Here is a 22,083-nt window from a genome sequence, read left to right on the forward strand (position 1 = left end):
GTCGCTGAAAGTGTCCGTCGCAAATCCGTCGCTGATTTCCGTCGCTGATCCGTCGCTGATAGCATTACCTACGACATTTTGACCGACGGAGTATCAGCGACGGATCAACGACGGAAAGCACTTTCAGCGACGGATCAACGAGGGAATTTTCCCTCGCTGATACCCAGCATTTTTGTAGTGAAAGGTTATATCAGGATATATATTCAATTTTTAAATATCATTTTATATTGCAAAATATCTTTGAAATAGTTGGTGGTTCATATCTGTATCAAAATCTGAAAATGACAAATTAATGCAATTTCACATTCAGAAAGTCTAAAATTTATGTTTAAAAAAAATAGAACTTAGAATCATGTATTTATCATACACAATCATCATTCAAAACTTCTTGATACACTACATTTGATGTGTAGACTCCTTCCTGGTTGAACTTTTTGGCAGGTTTCACTAATACCTTCGTATTACCACATGGTATCCCTCTGGACAATGCCACGTAAAGTTGGTCGTGCGAGGATACCGATTCCGGTAGATAAACACCTACCACCGGAATTGTCTGTCCTTGAGCTTTATTGATTGTCATGGCAAAACAAAGTCGAACAGGAAATTGTTTTCTCTTTAATTTAAAGGGAAACATATCATCTTCAGACGGACATAGAGGAATTCTTGGTAAAAATACTCTCTTACCAGCATGTTGACCAACAGCTATTTCTGCATCGATAGCATTCTGCTGAAAACCTCTACATATCAACCTCGTGCCGTTACACAATCCATTTGAGGGGTCGATATTCCGCAATAGTATTATCGGACATCCAATTTTAAGCCGGAGGTAATGAGGGGGCAAACCGCTAACAGTCAAAGAGTTTAAGAACTCCATCGAATATAAGTTATTCTTGTCATCTTCTGCTTCATCAAAACTGTAGTAAATTTATTCCTCTCCACAGAATCTTTCAATCAACTGATCATTAATCTCGTCGACATGCTCATTTTTTGTTGTTAGTATCGCCCTCGAAATGATATAATTTGAAGCAGTCTCGCATGTTTGAAGAGAAGGAAAGATTGCATCAATCAAAGCATCCTTCGATTCATTTTTATTTGTGTAAGGAATGGCCATGTCATCAGGTATGCGAATAAAGTTTCCGTCTACTGATTCTTCATCTCCATCACCGACACGTAACAGAAAATCCGAAAACCATGGATCAGTAAGTGCTCTCATATTGATCGTTAACCGCAACTTTTTAATCGAAGACCAAATAGGTGACATCCGTAAGCTTGAATCTACGATCTGTGCTCGAGTGCCATGTCTCATTACTGGCAATACCTGTCTAAAATCACCTCCCATAATCATTATTTTCCCAACAAATGGAAGTCTCACCCCAGTGATGTCTTGCATTGTTCTATCGAGTGCCTCTACTGCCTGCCTCTTTGCCATTGTTCTACCAGTGATGAAATCAGAGGACTGTTCACAAGTCCCATTGCAAGATGATCTTCCTACCCCAATTTTGCAGGTTTTGATCTTTTGTTTTTGGTTGTTTCATGTCAAAGTTAGAAACTTTGGTTGCTGCCTATTCTACAGAACTTCTTGGAGCGCTGTATGCATTACAGCACCAACAGGTTCTTTTTGTACAGATTAGTTCAACAAGAGCAGGCAAGTGATAATCATAATAGTAAATGTCAAAACATAAAACAGAAAGTTAATGAACCCAAACAGAAAGTTAACTAAATTTAGGCAACCTGAAAGCAACCTGCGATTTTCTGAAAGCAACCTGCGATTTTGAGGCGATTGAACGTTCGKCCTGATGCCTTGTGCTGCTGCGCARGTAGAGAAGCAATAATCTGTTAATGTTATGCAAAACAGTGCAAGATGATCTAGCAAAACCTAAAAACGATTAGAAACCTATACTAAATTTAGGCAACCTGAAAGCAACCTGCGATTTTGAGGTGATTGAACGATTCGATGCAAAACAGTGCAAGATGATCTTCCTACAGCAAAACCTAAAAACGATTAGCGGTGGGAACGACGACAAACAGTGCAAGATGATCTTCCTACAGCAAAACCTAAAAACGRTTAGCGGTGGGAACGACGATTTTGGGCGATTGTGAACRACGATTGAACGATGGACGACTCTTAAAGGAACCATCTTGGGAGCGAATCGTCGTCTTGRGAGGCGATAAGGGGGCACAACGTTCTTGGGGGAGGGAAGCCGGGTAAAGTGAAGAGTCATCTTGGGGGGAGGGGAGGCGTGTAAAGGGAGGGTGAGGGTATTTTGGGTATTATAAAAGCTAAGACTTTAAGACTTTGGACAAATTTGTTTAATAAAGTAGTATAGATTAACTGAATACATATATTCTAAAGGTATTTTGATATATTAGTTAGATAGATATCCTACAAGTCCCGTGTATGTAAATTAGTTCTTTTAAAATAGTATAGAGCTTGAATTTTGACAATTCAACAGATAATTTCATTTGGCGATGATTTGGTAAAAATATATGCTACGTGTTCCTATGATCGAAAAAAAGTCCAATTGTATTTTGTCATCTCTTGAATTGCATTTATAAGGAAATGATGTTGGAGTGCGAAGTACTTGTACAAATATGATAGTGTTGGGGATAAATTACATTAACCAATACACACAAGGTCCCAATCGAATGTGTGCAATTGTAGAAATCCGAAAATAATAGGATCTTAGTATGTTCAAATCAATGTTTCAAATTGGATAACAATGCATAATTGTGATAATCTACATAATGTAAATTCAAGGAAAGCATGTAAAGAATACAATGATTCCATTATCCTGAGATAGTGCACATCCAAAGGGGAGAGAGGGGCTTTTATGTATTGATCAAATGTGGGAATGATTACCAAGAGTTTACCTGTAACAATGATGAATGAAATCACAAGGTAAAACTCGAAACTATTGATACTCAGACATTGTTTATCATCCAAGAGAAGAAGAGGAACTAAGAACATGATAAATAGGAACCCTAGGTCGATATTTATTGCCAACATCACCTATGATATTTGTTTCAGGTTAAACGAATATTGTTGATAGCAAATTCAAATATAAAACAAGTTTACCATGTCCACAATATTACATATGATTCTATTGATAGTAAATTCAAATATAAAACAAGTGTACTCTGTCCACAATATCACATGTGATATTTGTTTATTTTGAATCACATTAAGCTAACAACATAAAGACATGCAATATTTTACATGTTAAAACTAAAGAAACATTAATTATATCAAATGTGATATAATATATATGATAATTCATATGAATCTACTGTCAATATCACATGGGATGATATACAAGGTAAGACGGGGGAATTTATTACCAATGTCACATATAATAAACCATAGAAAATCGTCAACTATATATCACATCAGGTGAAAAATATATTTTAAAACCAACACGTTTAAATCATGTAAAATAAAAAATATGTCATACAAAATGAAAACCCTAGAATCAACCCAACACAACAAATGAGATTATGCACATGAAATTAAACTATAAAAGCAACATATAAATGAGACGAAACACTTGTAATCGAACCCTAATATCAAACTCTAAATCAAGTTTCCTCTGGTCACTACCATCGCCTCTATCACCATTTAGCTTCTCTTTTATCTCCTTGTCAATGAAAGGTCTTGCTAAAATTTGTTTAAAACTTATAGTTTACACATCCTCCAGCCAAAGGTACAAGTGATCGAAGTTTGGAGCTCAAAAGTTTGACTAGGCTACGTTCCAAGCGGCTAAGTCACACGGGCCCAAGCTGTATCACATGGTGATTGAATGAAGATGCCACACATCACCAAGAGACTTCTCGGGGGAGGGGGGCTCCAGGTGGCAGGAGTCATAACACAGGAATGGGCGACATGGAAGTAGCCTCGTGTGGGTGCCTTGGCTCGACCCTCACAAACGACTCAGGCAATCTTCACTGGGCAACTTAGGTCGCGTCGGAAGTCTCTAAACACATCTAACCATATAAAAGGCATATGCCTTGATATTTTTGGCAGTCTCAGATTTGGTTTTCTTTCTCTGTGATTCCAATATTAAAAAAGGAATGTTGATTTCATTGTTTTGAGTTGATCTATGATCCAACGATCTTCGTAAACCTGTTGTAATCTTTCTGATTAGTAATACATAGATCTTTCTCTCTTTTCTTGTGGACACATCACCTAAATAATGGAACCACGTTAAATCTCGTTGTTTCGATTACTTATCTCTTTGATATTTGCTCGTATATTCATTTATTATTTCTTTATATACACTTATTGACAAGTGTATCTTATTAGACTGTCATATACAATATCTAGATCTGGTTTATCCATTTTTGTTGTATTCGTTCATTTGCGTTATGGTTTATTCATAATATTTTGGAATATTAAATCACTTGACCATTATTAGTATTGAAAATGTGACCGACCCTACAATTGGTATCAGAGCTTGATAGATCTGGATTTGACCATAGATTGTATATTGTTGAGTTTCATATCATATGCTCGATAAAATGCCTAATCAAATAGAAAATTTGTTGTTAACTTCCACTTTTAACCCGGATGGCGATAGAAAGGGCACACTTGATCCAACAAGAGACAAGATTAGAATAGAGAAATGGAACGGGGACGATGATTTTGATAAATGGAAGTTCACTACTATAGCAACACTGAGGAAAAATGATATTTATCGCGTACGTATTTTCATTGGAAGGTAGAGATAGAGATATATTAGTTTTAGAGGCTAAGGAAATGGATGTTTACGCTTTCACTATCTAACAGATGGCTACTGGACCAAATGTGATTTCTATTTTTTTTTCTTCTGAAAAGATAGCTGAACGGATTTTGAGAAGAATTGAGAATCTCACTCAAGAAAACTTTGACTAAAAGACTTTATCGATGAGGGTATGAATGTTCAGGTTCATATGACTCAATTTGAGGATAAAATAATGAAGTTGAAAGCAAAAGACTCTATTTTTGCCTAAGATGATAAAGCACTTGCTTTGATTTTGTTTTATTCATTATTTGCAAAATATTCTCAGTTCACTAATAGTTTTATTTAATTAGGAAAACTTTTCAATTCTTTTCCTATAAGAAAGCATGGATTATTTGTGAAGATCAAAATATTCATATTAAAATTGGTAAAACTTTGTAGGATAACAACCACAACAGTTAAGATCTATTTGTTCAAAGAGACCATGGTAATCAACAAAACAGGGGAAGGAATCGTGACCACTCCCAATTTTGTAAACTTGGTTATCGCAGGAGATCTAAGCAGCTTGACAATTGCAATTATTGTCACAAACCAGGTCATTGGATTAGAGATTGTTTGAGTTTGAAAAACAAAGACATGCACAAAGTGGAGTCTTCAATAGTTGCAACTGAACACGATAACAACTTCACAACTACCGTTACAGTACCAAGGTGAAAAAAATTGGGTGTTGGATTTCAGGGCTATCTGTCTTATGATATCGCTTTGAGATTGTTTCACAACTTTCGAGTAGTTTAAACACCCTCTTAAACTACCCGGGTTCAAATCAAGATATTATTATACTAAAAAAAATTGTGATTTTAAGTTGGTCATTTTTCTAATTGATTTGATTATATATTTTATTTTTTATTTAAATATTTGAACTTATATTCTTTTCCTCTTATAGAATTGGGTATTTTCTATAATTTCTTCACATCATCAAACGTCGCAGCCGATCATTAACCTACCTCGCTTCCCATTTATGGATTTTAGAAGCTCTTTTTAGATTTTATTCTAAATGTGTTCTTCTGATATTAACAAAATATTCTTGTTAGTGTGTGGGTTTTTTGTGATTAACCGATTCTTTATAAAACATAATGTGTACAACTAAAAATAGTGAATCAGGTTATTTGAAATGCTAAAAAAGAACACATAAATAATTTATTTAAAGTCAAAGATAAGTTATAAATCAATTTATTTTTAGCAATTCATATATAAGGTCATATTTATTTTTTTGCACATGACTAATCCTGACTCTCATTACTATAAAACTACCTAAAACGTGGTTGTCTTCATTTTAGTATGCCATATAATTTTACTACACATATATACTTCTCTCCTCAATCCATTTTATCATAAAAGAGGCATAACTGATATTGTTGACTCCTAATCGATCTAAGGGGCTGTTTACTAATTTCTTACCACCTCTTACCCGTTAAGAGATGCTTACCCGAGTAAGAGGTAAAAATGTTTACCTAACAGCAAAATCAACAATCAGATTTTCGGCCTCTAACCGTCCTCTTACTGGAGTCAGCAAAAAAAAAAGAATCTTACCGTGGTAAGAGGGATGTATTTCTAATATACCCTTTTCATCTAAAACCCTAAATAGATGCGTCTTTCTTCATACAAACAGGTGGGTCATGTCCGATTCAAGGTGTTGGACGGTGATGAGAGGCAAGCGGTGGCCAGTTTTGTGGGTCGGGGTGGCAGAGAGAATCAAAGGAACTAGGGTTTTGGGCAAAGAGAAATAGGTGGGGAAGAGGAACGATGGCACCGTCAGTGGCCATGTCCGATTCAAGGGGTTGGACGGTGACGGGAGGGCGAGCGGCGGCCGGTCGGGGGTGGCAGAGAGAATCAGGGGTTTTGGGCAAAGAGAAATAGGTGGGGAAGCGTCGGTGGCCATGTCCGGTTCAAGGTGTTGGAGAATGACGGGAGGGCGGTGACGGGAGGGCGGCGACGGCGGCGGGTCTGGAGGTGGCAGAGAAAATAAGGGAACTAGGGTTTCAGGTAAAGAGAAATAGGTTTTTGAGTTTTTTGAGTCGAAATACATATAGATCAAATATAATTGGGCTTAAATGTATCTGGACTGATATGGGCCTATGCTTTTTTAATCTTATACAAATATAATTGGGCTTAAATAATACAATAATTTTCAATTAATAATTATTCCATAAAAAAAGATATAACGGTCTTTTTTACTCAATCAACACTTAACACAAAATGTTTGGTAAACAAGAATATACAATTTGTACTTACTCCAGTCAGACCTCTTATCACAGTCAGACCTCTTACCCGAATCAGCACTTAATCAAAAAAATTGATAAACGGCCCCTAAGTATGGTTTCATCAGGTTCATATAAACAAATACCTACAAGTTTAACGCAACTCATAACTACTATCTTGTATGATTAGAATTGTGCATGTTATCACTTATATATGCTAGTTCTTATGTTTATATTGAAATAATGAACAACGAAGCCCGTTTGTACTACTAGCCTGGTTTGTCAACATTCTGAAGTGTTTGCCATCCATTTTCTTCCTTAGAAGCCATACTTTTATACTTATTATGGTTTTATTTATATATATATACAGAGAGAGAGAGAGAGAGAGAGAGAACAAACAAATATATGCAATAGTTTACATCATTAAGCCAAAAAATCTATAAATTGCTTACCTTTTCAATGATTTAAATTTAGATTGAATGGTGCTAAAACAGATAGAGGCCTGCAAGTTGGAATGTTCTAAAACAAAATTTCATCCCAATTGTACTTGGTTAAGACGTGACCTATAGGATACAACTATATCTGATTGAATTGTTGAACGTCAACTCAATCCCTTTGAATTGATAATTTATTCTTGAAGTAGAAAGTCAGAAATAAGGAAGATATGGGAAAAAAAAAAAAAAAAAACCTAGTCCAATATATCTGGAGATGAAAGGTGTTTATCCTTTTCCTCTAAAACGAAATTAATGGATAGAAAATCTACCCAAATGGTCGACACCACAATTCCTAGTGGATAAAAACATTTTTTCTTGAGAAATACACGAATAGATAGACGACCAAAGTCGAATAAGATTTTAGAGTTGTGCAAGTGGTCCGACGAGCTATGTCGCTTGAGAGACCACACAAGTTTCTGTGTTGGAATTTTTGACTTTTGAATATATATATATATGTCAAACTATCCCATTTGTGGGAATAGGTTTATAAACCAGAAAAGTTTCGACTTGGACTCTTTTTCAATCTGCTAATTGTGGGTATAGGTTTATAAACCACAAAATTTTTCATTTCATTGTGATGTAGGATTTAAATCAATGTATAAAACCCAACAAGTATATGCCATATAATAAACGAGGAAGTAAGTGAGGACCTGCAGAAGCCTTCACGTACGACATCCTTTTATTAGAATAAAATAAAACACATTTATTTTTCTAGTTTTGCTTTGGCTTCACGTAATTTATATGTTGAAGTCAGCCTTCTTTTAGGTTTTATTGTTGGAGAAATCTTGCTTCTTTGTCATGGGATGATTTGGGGCCCTGTTCTGCAAAAGTACTCTCTATAGCGACCTTGGATCTCACTCCAAGAAAAGATTAGTTAGTGACCAAAACTCTAGTTACTACTTATTTTTGGGTCACTAATTGTGTATTAGTGACGATAATAAATGTCATCAATAAAATTTGGTCACTAATATGAATTTACTGGGAAAAACTAAAACTTAGTAACTAAGTGTTCACTAATTCTCATGGCTTAAAAAATATTTTTCATATCAATCTCATTTAATGACTAAATTTGTGAGAACTTTGTTTTTCATCACTAATGTTATAGATTCATGTGTTTAGTGACCTAAATAATGGTCATTGAGTTGAAAGGGTTATTGACAAAAACGTGATGATCACTAAATTGGTAGGTTTAGTGACCATATATAAGTAGTCACTAAATTTCAAGGATTAGTGACAAAAAAATATTTGGTCACCAACTAGTTAGTGTTACATGAAAATATTAGTGACAAAAAATGGTGGTCATTAAATTCAAAGTGGTGGTGACTAAAAACTTGTGGTCATTAATTTGAAAGAGTTAGTGACTAAAATATAATTCTCACTAACTAGTATATAATAGTTCATATTGATTGAAAAGATTAGTGACCACAAAATGGTGATCATTAGAATGAAAATGTTACTATTAAAAATAGTGGTCATTAAATTCATACAAACTTTAGTTGTAACTAAGTATATACAAGAAATCAGAAGTGTAAGGGTTGGGACTGCCAAGTCCCTAACCTTACGAAGAAACACACTCGGATCCCATATGGGTTTTCACCCATCCAAGTTACCCGATATATATAAGTTATGCCCTGCTCGGATTACGTGCTTAGATCAAATTTACTTTTACTCTCAACCCAATACAAACCCTAGATCTGCTCTCCTCCCACACTCTTGACGAGCACCATCAGTCTCCGATAAATGACATTGGTCTTCGTTGTAACACTACTTTCTCCTCTCTTACTTGTCCTTGGCGACACCAATGACCACTCAAACTGAATCTTGATGAAAACCCTCATTTCTCGCTCGTTCCATGACATTACAACTTTACTTTAAGATTGGTTGAAAATCAAAAGATTTGGTTTAGATCTCAGGATACCAAATTCGATTATTTTAGTTATCAATTTTTGTTTCAATGATGATGAATAGTTGTTCCACAGAGCATCTAGGGATAACACCATTAACTGACGACTTCGAGAACTAGGGCTAGATGATGATTTCCAACTACGGCTAGATGACAATTTCAAACTAATCAAGAGGTCGAATGAGGTATTATGCTTCTTTCCCTCTTAGTTTTACTTTCTTTCTCTTTGGTACTTGTTACTAGCTGTTTAGGGTTAAGTCGCTTATGTTCTTCAATTTTATATCGTGTTTGATGAAATCCCAAACAAGATTTAAAATGAAGTAAATTTAGCTTACTATTTCTATTTGTATGGTGTATATCTTCTTATGTATGATATTATTTCGATATCAATTTGATAGGTTGATGTAGTTAGCTATCATTGTATCGTTTTGGCTATCTTATGATATGATTTAGAACAAAATTTCTTTAATCTTACTTTGGTGAAATATGGTTATATCTTGGCAACAATAGGTTTTGTATTTAACTTGGCATTTGTTATTTCCAATTTGGAGTAAACCTCCTAAACAAGGAAGGAAGTCATGAATCTTGAACATACATGGTTTGATTTTGAATTTTGATTAGAACTAACTTTATCTTAAAAATATCCTACTTACACTCAATCATGAAATCACTTTCGTTACTTCCTCTTGCAACCAAGTGTTATGGATTATCTCAATTTTGTCATTTTCATGACAAATACAGAACATTGTAAAACCCAAAAATTTGTGGAATAAATAATTTATCTTTATTAGTATTTTATTTTAAGAATATATATATATATATATATATATATATATTAAATAAAAATAGAAGGTTGAAATAAGTTTAAAAGTCGGACCAAAAGTGAAGGAAGAAGTCAAGACATGGATGAAAGTTGTCAATTCGCGGAAGTTAAGGGACTGGGTCGTGTGTAAGCAGGTCCAAACCAGAAGGACCTGTTTTGTAAATAGGCAACAGACCTGCAACAGGGTGGCCTGCTGTCAACGATCGAAAGAGGCAGAAGAGGAACATGCGGTGCCTGGTTCAAAAGGGGAAACTGTGACCTGCCGGTTGCAGGCTGTGGAGAAGCCGTTCACAGCCTAAAACTCGGGTTTCGGCCGATTTGGTCAACTAATAGGCCAAATCGTTGGAGTATAAAATATGGGCACTGGTTTAGGGTCGCCATACTTTTAAAAGAAGAAGGAAATCGGCGAGCTTGAGAGAGTAAAACCGGAGTTCAAGACCAGGCAAGAACCCCCTGTTTTCCCGTCTCTTAGAGGTAAATGCTCAACCAAAATTTATGTCGTGACAATGTTTAGCTGTACCTTTGACCCTATGTAGAACTCTATGAAGGCCTACGTCCAAACTTCGTATTATAGAGTTCGAATTCAAAGTTTAGATTTCGCTTGGTGAATACGCTGTATCGCGTTCTGTTTAGAAACCACTTTAAAGAGGGTTATACAGAAGCTCTGCATGAGAGCTCTGTATCAAGTTATATGGTACATAAGCTCTACATGGGAGCTTTGTATCAAGTTATAGTAGCCAGAAGCTCTATATGAGAGCTCTGTATCAAGTTGTGTTTGACAGACGCTCTGGAAGAAACCACAGAGGGGCTCTGGCCCTTAATGTTGAAATAATTTTTGTTAAGTCATAGAGACTCTGGCCCTTAATATTAAAATAATTGTAGCTAAGTCACAGAGGCTCTGGTCTTAGGTTCGAAAATACGTTCTAGTTAAGAACCAGAGGCTCTGGTCGCGAGACCAGAAGCTCTGGAAGATAGATACCAGAGGGGCTCTGGTCCTATGTTGAAATAATGCTCTGGTCATGAAGACCAGAGGCTCTGGAAGAGAGACCAGAGGGGCTCTGTCCTTGATATGATATATATAATTGCTAAGTATGATTCAACCAGAGGCTCTGGTCGTGAGACCAGAAGCTCTGGAAGAGAGAGACCACAGAGGGGCTCTGTCGATACATCCATAGAGGCTCTGGCCCTAAAGGACTTAAGAGTCCAGAGGCTCTGTCAATGCAACCAGAGGCTCTGGCCGTCCACAGAGGCTCTGGTCTTCTTCTAGACAGAGTCATTTTTAAGATATATAGCTAGACGATTCACCTTATGTCGAAACTCGCGGTTTCTGTGATTTGATTGATGTGAGGAGCATTTAAGCATAGTTGACCAAGGTTGACCCTAGTCGACGTAGTTGACCGTAAGTTGACTTTTATGTAGCCTTGGGAGAAATTAATCATTTATATACTATTTGTTATTATAAATTGTAGGTTACCAGTCAGCAGCATTAGATAAGCAACCTACATTATCAGGTGAGTCTTCATGAGATATCACTGGGATGCATACCTAAGTACTCTATTTTTACATGATATGAATTTCTGTTGGTATGTACGTATGCATGACATTTCAGTTTACATGCATGTTATGATATATTTTACATGTATGTTATTTTATGAATGGTTACATGTTATGTGTTTAATCAGTTTTCAAATAACTCTAGCATGCTATCCTATACTAAAAGTTTGATGATTTAAGGGTGGGCATTTGACCAGTAAGTCACGACCAGTATAAAACACTACCCGGACAAGTGGGTGACCAGTTAAGATTGAATTATCTAACCCAGGGTGTGTTTGTGACTAAATGACCCATACCCGGCTAAACGTTATACGAGATCTCATATGTACAGTGTTTTACAGATATATTTTCTTCAGTATTGCATGTTTTTCAGAAAATGCATACAAATTGGTACAGAGTTCACAAGTTGATATGTATTATGTGAAATGATCTTTACTCACGCAAACCATGAACTCACTGAGCTTTATAAGCTGACTATAGTATGCATCTCAGGGTCAAGTAGTTCGAAGCTGGATAAGGGCAAGGGACATGCTTAGAGAAATTGCTAGTTATTATCTTATTTTAGTCTTTTGCCTAGTAGCATTGTATCAATCTTTGTAACTTAACCCGGTATGAAGCGGGTTAGAACTTAAGTAAGTTTTTGAACGGTTCAAGGACCTCCGCTGTAAACAAGTTCAAACGGTGTTATGTTAAGCCGTCTTTTGGAGTATGTATTTAAGAATTGTTTCAGATTACGTGACATTCTAAAAAAAAATGAGGGTGTTACAGAACATAGCAAATATACAATGCAATGATGGCTATACTTTCTTAATGTTTCGTACAGAAACCATTTGAGTGATAAATGAGAGTTCAATTAATACTTATTGCCATTTTACCTATAGCATCTTGTTGTTTACTCCCAGTTACAAGTTGGTTAGCTTTTTTTGAAGTACTAGTGGTTTAGATGATGAATGGTTTGTGCCATCCAAATTATATCATGGTGATCCAATTTTTCTCCTCTTAACCTCTTTTATGAAGTTGCTTATGTTTTAAAATCATTATCTAAGTAATCTGTGATTACCATGAGATGTAAAGCTACACGATAATCAATGAYGATGCTTATAGTTCAAATTTTCTTTTGATTCTTGAATGGTGATCATGTGAACCTTCTAATTATATATAATTTCTTCAATTTAATAAATTATCAAAATTGTGTCACAAAAACTTTATCAATTACCATTCTTAGTAAAMTACCATATCGAATAGAACTTTAATGTGGTATTCTTCTAAGATGGACGAACAATAAGGGATAACAGTTTAACATAAAATGGTAGTTAGTTGTAACACTCATGGTTTGTGGACACATATATGGGATTGATGTATTTTTATGATCTTTTGGAGATCATACCTTGGACACAAAAACTTTATCAGTTACCATTCTTAGTAAAATACCATATCGAATAGAACTTTAATGTGTTATTCTTCTAAGATGGACGAACAATAAGAGATAACAGTTTAACATAAAATGGTAGTTAGTTGTAACACTCGTGGTTTGTGGACACATATATGGGATTAATGTATTTTTATGATGSTTTGGAGATCATACCTTGAGTTGGATGCATTGTGTCATAAAAGAAGTTGGTATGTGCGAGTTCTTGTAGAGAAAATTTGCACCTAAAGTGAAAAAGAAAATCCTGTTGCATTTCCTGCTACTTAAGTCGTAGGAAAAGCAGTGCAGCTCGTTGTTTCAGCAAAATAGCTTTAGGGACATGGGCGACTTACCACGAGACTTGGTTCATGGGAATAGTCGCGAGAAGCCTTTGGAACATCATATAAGGTCAATTTTTAGGGTTTTCTTCATTTTCTTTCTCTCTTCGTATCCTCTCGATTTTGGGAGCTTTGGAACCGATTTTTGGAGAAAATAGAGAGGAGAATCTTGGAGATTGAAGATCTTTGATGGGAAGTTTCTAGATCTTGATGAGGTAAGTTCTTAGGTGTTTTGAGTTCCATTTTGGGGGGTTTTTGTGGATCTAAAGCATGTGTTTATATTTGGTTTATTTCTAGCCATTGAAAGTGATCTTTAGAACTTATTGAAAGGATTTACTTGTGGATTCAAGTCTTCACCTTTTGGAAGCTAGATATGTGTTTGGAAACTAGGTTTAACAAAGCCTAGCAACTATTCGTCATTTATAGTTTCCAGGTATCTTTGATAACTATATTTATATTTGAATTAAAATCAAACTCTAGATATTGAGCGACAAAATAGTAATGAACACAACCACAAGGGTGGTGTCTGATTGGTTTGAGCTTGGCTCCAAAGGTCAAAAGTACCAGGAGGTCTCAGGTTCAAATCCAAGAAGAAAGAAAAATCTCCTTGTGGCCACGGAGGTTCAAATGCGGTGACTCCGGGCTATCTGCAAAGCAGGTGGTCGCCCAGGGATTAGTCGGCTCGCATAGCGGGTTGGATGTCCAGGTTAATCAAAAAAAAAAATAGTAATGAACACTAACAAAATTGAATTTATAGGACGCCATCAATTTCTAAACGTTCTAATAGACTGTTTTATAAGATTTAGTTTATAGGACCATTAAATGAAGTGTCATGTCTAAAGGTATTATAATAAGTTTATAGTTCCTATCAAGTTTTTATGATACTCTTAATGCAAAGTATCACATTACCAATTTTACGGGACACTTTTGAGAAAGTGTCCTATAAACCCTTTTACGAACACTTCTTTTTATAGGATACTTTTAAAGTGTCCTATAAAATTACTAACTCGACGATTTGTTAAATACTTGTTAATACGTTCAAAAGAGTCTTAGAAACTTATTACAACACCTTTAAATATGATGTTTTAGTTTTTTGGTCCTATAAATTAAGTTTTATAAAACTGTCTATTAGGACGTTTAATTTTTTTTGATGTTTTATAAACTCAATTTTGTAATAGTGAAGAATGGCAATGCAGGTGACTTGCCCAAGATGTATCAGACTGCTATAGTATGGGCAAACACCGTCATTTTCCTTTAAACAATGATGGTTATACCATTGAAGAGATCCATGAAAGGCATTTAGAACACAACGATTTTGTTTTTATGATTAAAGAATTTGATGTTATGCCGATGAAATTAGTAGGTTTAAATTTTATTTAACAATCATCATTTAAATTAGTGACAAATTTTTTTTTTTTTGCATTTTTTTCTTATTTAGTGACCATTTTTTTGTTCACTAACGACCATTAATGTCAGTGACCATATCTTCTGGTCACTAATGGATGTTAAAGGACGTTAACAGAGCTGTTATTTTGAACCCAAGCTAGTGACCTATTTCTTGGTGGTCAATACTAATTAGTGACGACTTTTGCAGGTTTAGTGACTAAATAGTCGTCACAAACACAATGACCACTCTAGTTTTGTCACTGATTAGTGACCATTTTTGTATTTAGTCACTAATGCAAATTAGTGATGGGCCCTTAGTGACGAAAAGGGACCATCCAAATTTTGGTCGCTAAACGGTCTTAATTACCAATTTTATGTTGTTACTTATAACCAAAACTTTTCTGTCACCAATTACGAATTTTCTTGTAATGCCTGTGTGTCTGCTATCAAGATTTTTGGTCATATTTGGCTCAAGTTCTCAAGTTTACCGCTGCTTCCTTTCGAAGTTGTTGCTAGCATATCGTACAATTTTTCATTTTTATTTTGGTAGTTTCTTAGATGCTAGTCTCTCTTTTGAAGTTTCTTAGATCTACAATTCTATTGTAGCTTTTGTTCTTAAAGGACATGATTGGCTTGTCTTGGTTTTGTTTTCTTTCAGATTTTATTCTTACTCGACGCTTTATGATTTTTCTTCTTATTTATCATAGCATTCTTTCATATAATTGTTCAAACCCAAACCAAGATTGAAGATAGTGCTGAAGGTATTGTTTTCCTGTAGGTAATACAATTCAAAGGGTCCCGATTCTAATGGAAGAGAACCCTAATATAATATAATATAATATATATATATATATATATATATATATATATATATAGAGGAGTGATCAAATGAAATGAAAACCGCCCTCATTTGTGTAAACTGTGCAAACCACCTTCATCCGTCGATTTCATTGTTTAATCTTATGAAACTTTTTCATGAAATTGTTTAATCTTGTGAAATTGTTTCATATAATACTTTTTTTTATTAAGTTGTTTCATATATGGTTGTGAAATTGTTTCATATAATACTTAATGAAACTGTTTCATGTATTTCTCTAAAATTAATGAAACTGTTTCATGTATTTTTCTAAAATTAATGAAACTGTTTCATGTATTTCTCTAAAATTAAAATAATGAAGATGATAATATYTATGATTAACRYCMTSCACAATAAAAATGATTAAYCAACYTCTCATAATTACAAAAAAATGAACAAAATGAAAAATTATGATTGGTTGAATGAAGTTTGCACGGTTTGTACAAATTAAGTGGTTTGCATTTGATCGCTCCCCTATATATATATATATATATATATATATAAACAATAGTAACTTAAAATCCAGGGATGTTAATATCAAAAGAAGTTCAAAACATTCTCCAATCTTCATATGGGGTGTTCTATTACAGCAAAAACATGAAATATACAGGCTATTTATTGTTTCTTTTTGCATATTGACACTACTAAAAGTACTAATGAATTGAATCATAGTAGACATACAAAAAAAAAAAATTAAGTTTGATGGAGGGTGGGCTGGGCGCGCTGCCCATGCCCACGAAAAATAGGGTCCCTCAAAGAAAATAGTTGTGTATTATATGTTATAAAATGTTTAGTGTTATAAAAATTACACCCAACATGTGTAAGACCAAAAGCCTTGGAGCCCAACCCCAAACCAATTGAAGTTCTAACCAATCAGATTGAAGACGTGACAATTGAGAAACCAAGAAATTTTCTTCGTCTTCCTTCCTTCTATTTCGCTTCGCACATATCCGAGAAATCTGCTCAAGCCGATGCCGACCTTCCAATTTCCAGTAACGGCTTCAATCACGATGGTAATCTTTAATTTATGGTTCTTTATATTTTTCGAGTTCGATTCGATATTGACGGATTGGCCTAACTTTTCTCCAATCAACATCTAAATTCTCAAATCTCACTTTTGGTTCTAAATTTCTGATTTGATATTGTGATTTCAACAGCCTATTTCATGTTCAATTGCTCTTCACTACAAGAAATTGAGAAATTGAAATCGAGATTCTTGTCCAGAAGGTAAGTTTTTGCTTAAATGTTAATTATTAGTTTGATGTTTTTTGTTAATTTCTCTATATTTTTGTTGGTGGATTTGAAGGACCTTGAGTTTCAAACTTAATTGTTGAATATAATAATAATAATAATAAATGGAGTATGTTTTTGTCAATTTGTGTGTTTGGCTATTGTGTCTGGGCTATTTACAACTGCTAGAAAAATAAGTCCATAACATTAAGAATTCCACTAGCTTCCAAAACATCACTTTTTTGCCTTCATAAATCGGTTTACCAAACAGATCTCTCCATTCATTTCTAGTTTTAGTTGTATATTCCAATAAGATTGCAAAAAGAGTTTCAGTTTTGACTGCCAACTAAGGTACTCAACCTGCCATTCCATCAAAATCAAGGTTGAACTGTGGACATAGGATTTTGATTAGAAATTCTTCTAAGGCATAGTTGAACTGTGGGTTACTAGCATGCTGCAGTACTTTTGTTTATATGTATTGTCTATTGTGTATATGAATTTATGATATGTGTCCTTGGCTAGTCACTAGTGGCTAGTGGCTACCATTAAAATGCCAAAATGTCAATGGTTTTGTCAACAATTTAGCTTATTGTGTATGTGGTCTATGTTTTTTTTTACTATTTTTATCATAAATTGTTTTTTATACTCCTAGTCCTCCACTCACTCGAATAAGTTGTTTTACATGTAGTATCATTATTTATTGTATGCAATTTTACTTATTTTGATGACAAAGAAAACATTTGTTTGAGATTTTTCTATGACTCCGTTCATATGGAGGGCTTATTTTCTATCGCTCACCCAGAGCCCATAAAATGTCAGGAACGGGCATACTTGCTTGCACTTCTGCATGTAAACCTACCGTGTGCCCTGTTAAGAGAAGTACTAGTATCATATACACTGATTAGTGACCATGAAGTGAATCCAGGATCCTAACCAAAGTGTAATATCCATGCACTGTGGCTAATACAATCATTTTTTGCCAAGTTATTGGCTGTATTGTACAAGAGATAGTAGTTTTGGGGCGCCAGTGCAAATAATATATGTGAAAATTAAACAAATGGCATAACTCGATCACCTGACTTGTCACTGGCACATGATACAAAGGTTGACCAAGGACGTCCGTGGATCCAGCTTGGGAGAAAGTTGTTGGAATAATTGTATCTGAAAAAGGTATTGTAGACTGAGATGCCTGTGATGGAAACCGTAGCTCCTGAGGAGGTATGAGAGGTCTTGTTTGTCCCCATGGTAATGATCCAGTGCCCGGGTAGACTGGTGGCACCAATGGTGGAAATCCCGAGAAAAATGGTGGAAATGTTGGAATATTTGTGGGAACATAGGATCCAAATTGCGGTACGCCATATTGCATACCAATCATTGGTCTCATAAAATGGTGAGGAGCTAGATTTGGGACTTGCAAGCATGGTTGTCTTGTCTGGGACATATACAGACCTTGGGACATGGAACCAACTCCCATATGTTGCGTCATCTGTATATGTAAAGAACTCGAATCATATTTAGCAAAAAATATTACAAGCGGTCATCCAAAATTGCATTTGCGAACATAGCAAATCGAACGAGTCGTTCATACAGAATTAAACATCATATCATGCATCGAATAAGCAAATCTGGAGAAATTGCAGAAACATAAACCGAGGGAAAACCCATTGCACATGTTGGTTTGAGTCCAAAATGTTCATTTCAATTTACTAGAGGTATATGTACTAGCTATAATGTTTTTATTCACATTTTTTCAGTAATAAACACTTATTTGCAACAAAAAAGTTAAAAGTATAATGATTTCAAAATGAACAATTACATATATATATACCTGAATTTGCATTTGCAGAAACTTTATGTAGTCAACAGCATCACCTAGAATTGATACTTTGTCTCTCTGTAGACACATCACATTTAGTATAAAGAAAGAAAAGAAAGGAGAAGAGATTAAAGAAATACACCAAAAACAAAGTAAAATGCTATAAATTAAGTTGCTTGGCTCCCCCAAACACCAGGGGCCAACCTTGTTGCAGTTGGGAACAAGCTCCCGGAGAGCAAATATTCTGTCAGTTATTCGATCCCTGCGCCTCTGCACAAACCCAAGAAAAAAAAAATGTCATCAGCATATAGAAACACTGCTTTTATTTCCACGGTGGTCACCAGATTTCCAGCATAAAGGGCTTTTTTAACGGGTAATGGATTTCTTTATTTTTAATTCTTTTTGATAATTAAGCAAAAAAAAATTATAATTAGTTTTAGTCACATATAAAGGGTATCAGAAATTAAAATCATCTCTCATATATATAACGAGCTATAACGAGACAGATTTGAGAAATAATTTTTGTTAACAAGCTATAAAAGGCATTAGAATAATAACGTTTTAATCACATTGCTCGTTTTAAGCATGTAAAAGGCATTAGAATAATGTGTAATTAAGAGGAAAAGGCAACAATTTTGCATCAAATCCAAAACTCGTGTTTATGTATCTTAAATGAACCAACTTTAGTTGTTAATTTACATATATACGTACTACTATTTTTCACTAGTTTAGAAGAAACGATTTATTTCATAAAGTTACTATTCACGGGTATGTCCATTGACGGGTTTGGAAGGTCGACATGGATGGGTTCCATCTCTTTAGACTATATTACACTTGTAATAGAACTTAAATATAATCATTCTTCTAAGACTTAAAACATTATAATTAAGTTAAAACATGTATTATGAGACTAAAGATTGAAACATATATAACTAGATAAAGGTTTAAATATATATATATGTATAATTAGCCCCAAAAAATTTAGGGCATTGTTTCCGTTTCTCATATTGGGACATCCTCTCCATGGTTGCTCAGATGCTTTGAGTAGAACTTGTGGACCGTAGCAGGGATATTGTTTTTTTTAACTGTTTTTGGGGAATTGTCTTGCAAGCTCTGTAAATAAAATCATATGCTAGTGTAATTGGTCTTTCCATTTCCCAAATAGCTCCTTGAGGTCCTTTGAGATCCCTTGCACAATAAGATCTTGATGAGTGTAGTAAATTACAAGAGGGCTCTGTTTAGGAAAATTAATCGATCATGCATATCTCACCTTCTCCGTAGCGTTTATTTGGGTAGCTACCCTTTGACTACCGGGTTGCCGGCTATCATGTTGTTGTTTACTGTTTAGTTCCCTTTCCACCCTTTGAGTTCCGGGTTGTCGGCCATCATGTTGTTGTTTACTCTTTAGTTCCCTTTCTTTTTCGATGTTTCCCTATAACCGAAAGTATGAGCAATAGTAGTACTGTAATATTTCACCTTGCACAAGTCCAGAACCACATCCAACATCCAAGTGGTACGTTCGTAAGTGGTAACACATTAGATTTTTCAGTACTCACTCTTCAAAGATTTTTCAGTACTCACTCTTCAACAATTTTTGTTTCGTTGTTTGCATGCATACTTGACAGAGAGACATAGACATCTGAGCTAGGAACTTAAATATTGACCATATTATTGAATATATAGTCTTACTTCGATATCATCAGCCTTCCTCTTCGAGCCACTAGACTGGCCAACATCGAACCTGGTCCAATTACTTTCCCTGGTTAAAGTGCATGATGTCGCTACCATTGGTGATGGTAAAGGAAGATCTACTTCTGATAACACCTTGACCACGTCAAAATAGCTGCCAACCTCATGGCTAATTTCTAGTGGAGTATCAAGTGCCTCACTACGCCACAAAGTCTCAGAAATCTCCTCAGTTGTGTTGGGGAAACCCTGTTGATTACTATCGCCTTTCGGCATGAAATAATGTAACAAATTAAATGGGGTTCTAAAATGGATCTCATGGGACAACCTTCAGCTCCCTTATATTTAAGGTTTCAAACTTGTTTCAGAAAAATTCAAAAACCCTAGAAACTTGTAGCACTTAAAAAATATTATCTATTTGCGAAGCGTGCAAGATATTTGTGTGTATGGCTAGCTTGCTTTGTTTTGGCTTTTTCATCATTCTAATATTTGTTTTAGAACCAGTTACGTTCATGGCAAATATGTTGCTGTCCACAACATGTTGCCAGTTTAGTAGTTTTAGATGCATTTTGTCGTTTTGGAAGGTCATCTATGACGTATTTTCATAGCCTCCAAATTTGTTGCATGTGAAGGTAAACCATGAGCTCGTTACCTTTGCAGGAAACCGCGGCTCTGTTCCTGATTAATTTATTGCATCGGGCGGTTTCTTGCCTTCCCTTTTTCGTTTTTGTATGCGGGCTCATTCCACGAGATCATATCAAAACACGGCCAACTTGTTTAGGTTTCCATGCATTGAAGCACTCATGGTTACAGCATAGAATAATACCAAAATATTAAGTTCGAAATCTTTTACCATGGAATCCTTAGATCAGGCTGCCATATTTTGTTGTTGTTGGTCTCTTTTGACATGAAAAGGGACAGGAAAGATTTTTTTGGAATTGTTTTGTCTTACTATCAAACTGGTCACTTTTTCCGGCAGTCAAATCCGCCGCTGGAAGATGAGGCGTCGGTGATTTTTTTTTCCAGTGATTTACCGGTGGATTCTTGGTTTTCCGGGGGGAAAATGGCCGCCGGAAATTAGCCACCTTTTTTTTGAGTTTATTTAAAAGCTTAATTAAATCAAGAAATTATTAATGAGATTAAAAAAAGTTTGAATTAAATTACCGGCGGAGGTGTCGCCGAAAATCCACCGGTGATGTCTCCACCGGAAATTTAATTTTATCTTTCAAATTATTATTCTTATTTTTTAAATATTTTCGGCTGATTTATCTGTTCGAAAATCACCCAGCTCGAGAAAATAGGTTTTCTGTAAATATTTAAAACCTGTAAATCCTGTAAATATTAAAAAAAATGCCAAAAAGATTAAATGCCGCTATACATCATACATTAAACTAAAAAACAAGAAATATGCAATACAATTACCCCAATCAAAGTAGCAAATAATTGTTCCAAAGCAAACATATACTACTGCGGCGGGAACTGTTGAGACTGACTGAGCAGCTTGTTGGTCCCGAAAGGGTCTACAAGATAAGACACAGTTTGTAGAAGGGGGGGGGATGAATACAAACACAGAGTTTTCAAATTTAAAATATATATTGATAGAGAAGATCAATACA

The 22,083-nt window shown here is 35.1% G+C and overlaps 3 protein-coding genes across 3 annotated transcripts; all 3 read right to left on the reverse strand.

Moving 5' to 3' along the window:
- Positions 1-361: 361 nt before the first annotated feature.
- On the reverse strand, positions 362-874 carry LOC112504792 (ATP-dependent DNA helicase PIF1-like). Its single transcript, XM_025108742.1, has one exon. The coding sequence runs from the start codon at positions 872-874 to the stop codon at positions 362-364; it is 513 nt and encodes a 170-aa protein (XP_024964510.1).
- Positions 875-925: 51 nt separating this feature from the next.
- LOC112504793 lies at positions 926-1,429 on the reverse strand. Its single transcript, XM_025108743.1, has one exon. It carries the CDS (start codon positions 1,427-1,429, stop codon positions 926-928), a length of 504 nt encoding a protein of 167 aa, XP_024964511.1.
- Positions 1,430-17,780: 16,351 nt separating this feature from the next.
- Positions 17,781-20,706, reverse strand: LOC112504794 (transcription factor PIF1-like). The gene is made up of 6 exons (XM_025108745.1): positions 20,606-20,706; positions 20,471-20,522; positions 20,052-20,213; positions 18,794-19,051; positions 18,041-18,451; positions 17,781-17,894 (listed from the first exon to the last, which is right to left on the reverse strand). Exons 1-6 carry the CDS (start codon positions 20,635-20,637, stop codon positions 17,781-17,783), a joined length of 1,029 nt encoding a protein of 342 aa, XP_024964513.1. The 5' UTR covers positions 20,638-20,706.
- Between the last annotated feature and the right edge of the window lie 1,377 nt (positions 20,707-22,083).

Source organism: Cynara cardunculus, unplaced genomic scaffold (assembly GCF_001531365.2).
Source record: "Cynara cardunculus var. scolymus isolate 2C unplaced genomic scaffold, CcrdV1 Un_Scaffold_6914, whole genome shotgun sequence".
NCBI classification, from domain to species: Eukaryota; Viridiplantae; Streptophyta; class Magnoliopsida; order Asterales; family Asteraceae; genus Cynara; species Cynara cardunculus.